Source organism: Orussus abietinus, unplaced genomic scaffold (assembly GCF_000612105.2).
Source record: "Orussus abietinus isolate OABI.00-Male unplaced genomic scaffold, Oabi_2.0 scaffold291, whole genome shotgun sequence".
NCBI classification, from domain to species: Eukaryota; Metazoa; Arthropoda; class Insecta; order Hymenoptera; family Orussidae; genus Orussus; species Orussus abietinus.
The window spans coordinates 93709-98269 of NW_019394451.1; the positions used below are offsets into that span (position 1 = coordinate 93709).

The 4561-nt window shown below is 46.9% G+C and overlaps 1 protein-coding gene across 1 annotated transcript; it reads right to left on the reverse strand.

Annotated features, from left to right (window-relative positions):
• Nucleotides 1-453: 453 nt before the first annotated feature.
• LOC111673852 (zinc finger protein rotund-like) lies at nt 454-2879 on the reverse strand. Its single transcript, XM_023432397.1, has one exon. The coding sequence runs from the start codon at nt 2877-2879 to the stop codon at nt 1593-1595; it is 1287 nt and encodes a 428-aa protein (XP_023288165.1). The 3' UTR covers nt 454-1592.
• Nucleotides 2880-4561: the final 1682 nt, after the last annotated feature.

A 4561-nucleotide genomic window follows, 5' to 3' on the forward strand; every position in this document is an offset into this window, starting at 1 on the left:
TAAATATTTTGATTTCTTGGTACATATGTATTTTTTTATTCGAAAAATGAAATTTCACGAGCATTGCGTTCTTCCTTACCCAATTTGGAGAAAATATTTATAAATATTTTGACTTTTTGGTACATATGTATTTTTTTATTCGAAAAATGAAATTTCACGAGCATTGCGCTCTTCCTTACCCAATTTGGAGAAAAGATTTATAAATATTTTGACTTTTTGGTATGTATGTATTTTTTTATTCGTATTAGGTATCTACGTATTTTTTGTTCGAAAAATGAAATCTTTCGTGCATTGCGCTCTTCCTTACCCAATTTGGAGAAAAGATTTATAAATATTTTGACTTTTTGGTATGTATGTATTTTTTTTTTCGTATTTGGTATCTACGTATTTTTTTTTCCCGTATTTGGTATGTACGTATTTTTTTGTTTTTTCCGAAAAATGAAATCTCGCGAGCATTGCGTTCTTCCTTACCCAATTTGAAGAAAAGTTTTATAAACATTTTCACTTTTTGGTATGTATATATTACACTTTCATATCATCTTAAGGTCGCCTTCCCTCGGGAATCCGAATAAGAGCACTCGATACTTTCTTTGCGTCGGAGAACGTCTTCGATAGTTCGTTTCTGAAGAAAAAACGCAATTCAGAAGTCCGGATGGAGTAAAAATCCCGAACCGAAAATATTTATTAAACGATAAGAGCGGCGGTCTTGATTGTGCGAGACAATGGGCATAGATATCAAGAGCGTTCGTTCTTTGTGGAAATTTTAGAATCCCAGAATTTCCGCTTTGCCGACGCTATCCGTTTAACAAATATCGCTACAAAGTATCCCGAAAATACTTTTCCATCGAGTGATATCAAAATAAGTGTAAATGAAATTGCCAACGAGAACACCACTCCGATACCTAGCATTAAAAGCAAAAAGTATCTCCCCGAAAAGTGATTTCTCGAATAATTGTAAACTAGATGGTAAAAATCATGAACTTGAAATATCGAAGACAAGGCAGAAATAAAAAGGGATATTTAAAAATGCTGGATTAAAAATCTGCAATCTCGAATAAGTGGCTCTTGATAGGGATAAGAGAAGAAGAAAATAGAAAAAAAAGAAAAGAAAACAAAACGTTAACTTGCACTTTATCGTTACGGAGGCATCCGACGGAGACGAAGAAACCTAACCCCAAAACGTTTCCCAACGCTTTTGACTAATAACAGAACATACTGGGCGGATAAAGCGGCTAGAGACATTCCTAATCATCGATCCCCACTTCCGTCTTCCTCTCATCTCCATTCCTGCCTCGGCAATTTCATCTCGGACGCTTATCAACGATCGCATCAACCGCGGCATCGGGATCACGGAAGATCAGGGAAGATCAGGGATGATCACGGATGATGACCGACTTCCACGACCCTGACGCGAGATGATAGCATGTCTCGATTCCTAGCAATATCCAATCAGTCTATTTCCCAGCGCAAGGACCAGATCTCGGGCCCCACCTTCAGGGGCCGCAGCCAGGGCCCACCAGAGTCCCAGGAAGAACGAAGCCACCACCTCAGGAAGGCGCCAGCCTGGACGAATCCCCAGCCCCGGGCCCAGGTTACTGCTTCTCCTTGAGTCCCCCCAGCAGCGCGTGGCTCTCCATGGTAGCGCTGAGGTTGCTCAAGTTGCTAAGGTTGCTAAGGTTCCCCAGGTTGCCGAGGTTCCCCAAGTTCGGTTGATGAGCGTAGTTCCTAATCTGGTGTAGGCTGATCAGCTGATTGGGAAAGGAGGTGGCGTTCTGGTTGGAGGTGGTCCCGGCGGTGACTCCCGCCGAGGAGGTGGGCGAGGACTTCTGCGAGTTGAAGGCCTCGTAGAGGTAGGGCCTGGAGGCAGGGTGGTGGCTCCCAGGGTAGTGGAGGTGATTCAGCGGGTTCAGCGGATGCTGCATCGAGGAGATCGAGTTTATGGAGATCGAGGAGATCGGCGTGAAGGCCGAGGAGCTGTTGGGGTGGTTCCCGGGCTGGGGAGTCTGCTGCCTGGAGTCGTTCTCGATGGACTCCCGGTGCCCGTGGGGAAGCAGCATCTCCGCGTTCTGGTTCTGATGGTAGTCCCCGTGGTGGTGGGGCAGTCGCTCGTGCAGCTCCGAGATCACGGAGTCCGGGCTGACTTTGGGCCAGTAGTGCTCCTGGTGGTGGGCCATGGCGTGGATGGAGGGCCTCAGCCCGGTCCCGATGATCGGGGGTCGCTTGTCCGTCCTCTCGGCATGCTTCTGCATGTGCTTGGCCAGGTAGGTCTCTTGGGTGTAGCTTTTGCCGCAGTACTGGCATATGTGGGTCTTCAGGTGTTTCGACTCCTTGTGCTTCGGGATGTGCTCCAGGAGGCTGGGCTCGTCGGAGAAACACTTGTAGCAGGAGTTGCACTTGTAGGGCTTGTCGGTCTGGTGGCACCTAGAGTGGCTCTGCAGGTTGCTCAGCTGGCTGAAGGCCTTCGTGCACCCCGGGTGCCGGCACTTGTACGGCTTGTCCCCGGTGTGCGTGCGGATGTGCTGCTGCAGGTGGCTCAGCTGGGTGAACTTCCGCTGGCAGATCTCGCAGCGGTACGGTTTGATCCCCAGGTGGATCCGCGTGTGCTGGGAGAGGTACGACGAGTTCGCGAACGCCTTCGAGCACTGGGTGCACTTGTACGGCTTCGCCTCGCGCATGTGGATCTGCGTGTGCAGCTGCAGGTCCGCTTTGCTGCCGAATATCTGAAACAGAACGGGCACCCGGGTCAGTATCTTCCTCCTTTTATCTGGCAAGGGCGCTTGTCTAGGAGTCGCGACCACGGACGAGGTCGTTCCAACTTGGCCCCTTCGCATTCGGAAGCGTGGAGGGATCGGAGTGCCCTTCTTCCGTCGAGATTTCATTCCTTCAATTCGTTCAGCGTATTAAGGTGATATGAAAGGGTCATTCTATATATATAAAACGTGAAAATATTAACCCTTTGCGGTCGTACATCTACTCTCAGGCTCCAAAGTTCTCTTGATCTTGGGTAAATACGACCGCAAAGGGTTAATAAATCTTTCCTCCAAACTGGGTGCACGGAATCATTTGAAACTCAAGCACGTGGTTATGAAGGCCCCAAGAAAGAACGCGATGCTTATGAAATTTAATTTTTCAAACAAATGTCTAGTCTGGGATACATAAAAAATTGTTATTTGAAAAATGAAACTTCATGAGCTTCGCGTTCTTCCTTAGGGCCTCCGTAATCACGTGTTAAAGTTTCAGATGATTCGATGCTTCCAGTTTGGATTAAATATATAGACCCTATTATATCACCTTAAGGTGATATGAAAGTGCCATTTCTTTTTGTTGTGAAAAATGAAATTTCACGGACATCGCGTTCTTCCTTAGGGCCTCCATAATCACGTGTTAAAGTTTCAGATGATTCGGTGCTTCCAGTTTGGATTAAATACATAGACCTTATTATATCACCTTAAGGTGATATGAAAGTGCCATTTCTTTTTGTTGTGAAAAATGAAATTTCAGGAGCATCGCGTTCTTGCTTAGAGCCTCCAGAATCACGTGTTAAAGTTTCAGATGATTCGATGCTTCCAGTTTGGATTAAATATATAGACCCTATTATATCACCTTAAGGTGATATGAAAGTGCCATTTCTTTTTGTTGTGAAAAATGAAATTTCAGGAGCATGGCGTTCTTCCTTAGAGCCTCCATAATCACGAGTTAAGGTTTCAGATAATTCGGCGCACCCAATTTGGCTAATAGTTTCATCAATATTCTCACTTTTTGGTATGTACACATTACACTTTCATATCACCTTAAATCCACAATGTCCAGTCCCACGTGACAGGTTCTCAGTACCGTCGCAAAATCATCTGAGGTGCCCTCGCTTACCGATCCGCGTCGTCGGACCACGTGTCTTTCAGACCCAAACGAGTCAATTGAATTTCAAGACAAAGATAAACCTCATCGTCGACCCGGGGCAAGAATCTCGATGGTTTCTTGCCCCGTGGCCGATGCCGAGGGCATCTAGTCACCGGCATGGTGAAGGGTTTCGTCGTGTGTGCTTTCTCGGCCCATTAGCCGGGCGAGGTGGCTCTGACGGAGGTGTGTATATTTATAAATAAATAAATGGTAAACGAGAAACGCGCCGCTCGGCCATACAAGAGAGGCTGACCTTGTCTATCACGTATGCCGCCCGCGGCCATTCCCGGCAGACTCGGTCGAGCGACTCCGCCACTACCGCTGCCGCGGAGGACTCCTCGCGCTGTCTCTCTCTTCCGCGCGGCCCGCCCCCTCGCCCCCTCTCTGTTCCCCTTTCTCGCGAGCGAGTGTTACCGCGACACTGCTCTTAAGGTGAAGTGAAACCCCCATCAAATCAGTCGACTCGAATGAGACTTTTTTTGAGGGTATTGGATATGGAACCGTCTGAAACTTTGACACATGGTGAGTACCTAGGAATTATCCTGGCACTTTCAAAATATGGATTTTCGAAAAGCTTTCTTTTACTGGGGGTATTGGATATGGAACCGTCTGAAACTTTGACACATGGTGAGTACCTAGGAATTATCCTGACACTTTCAAAATA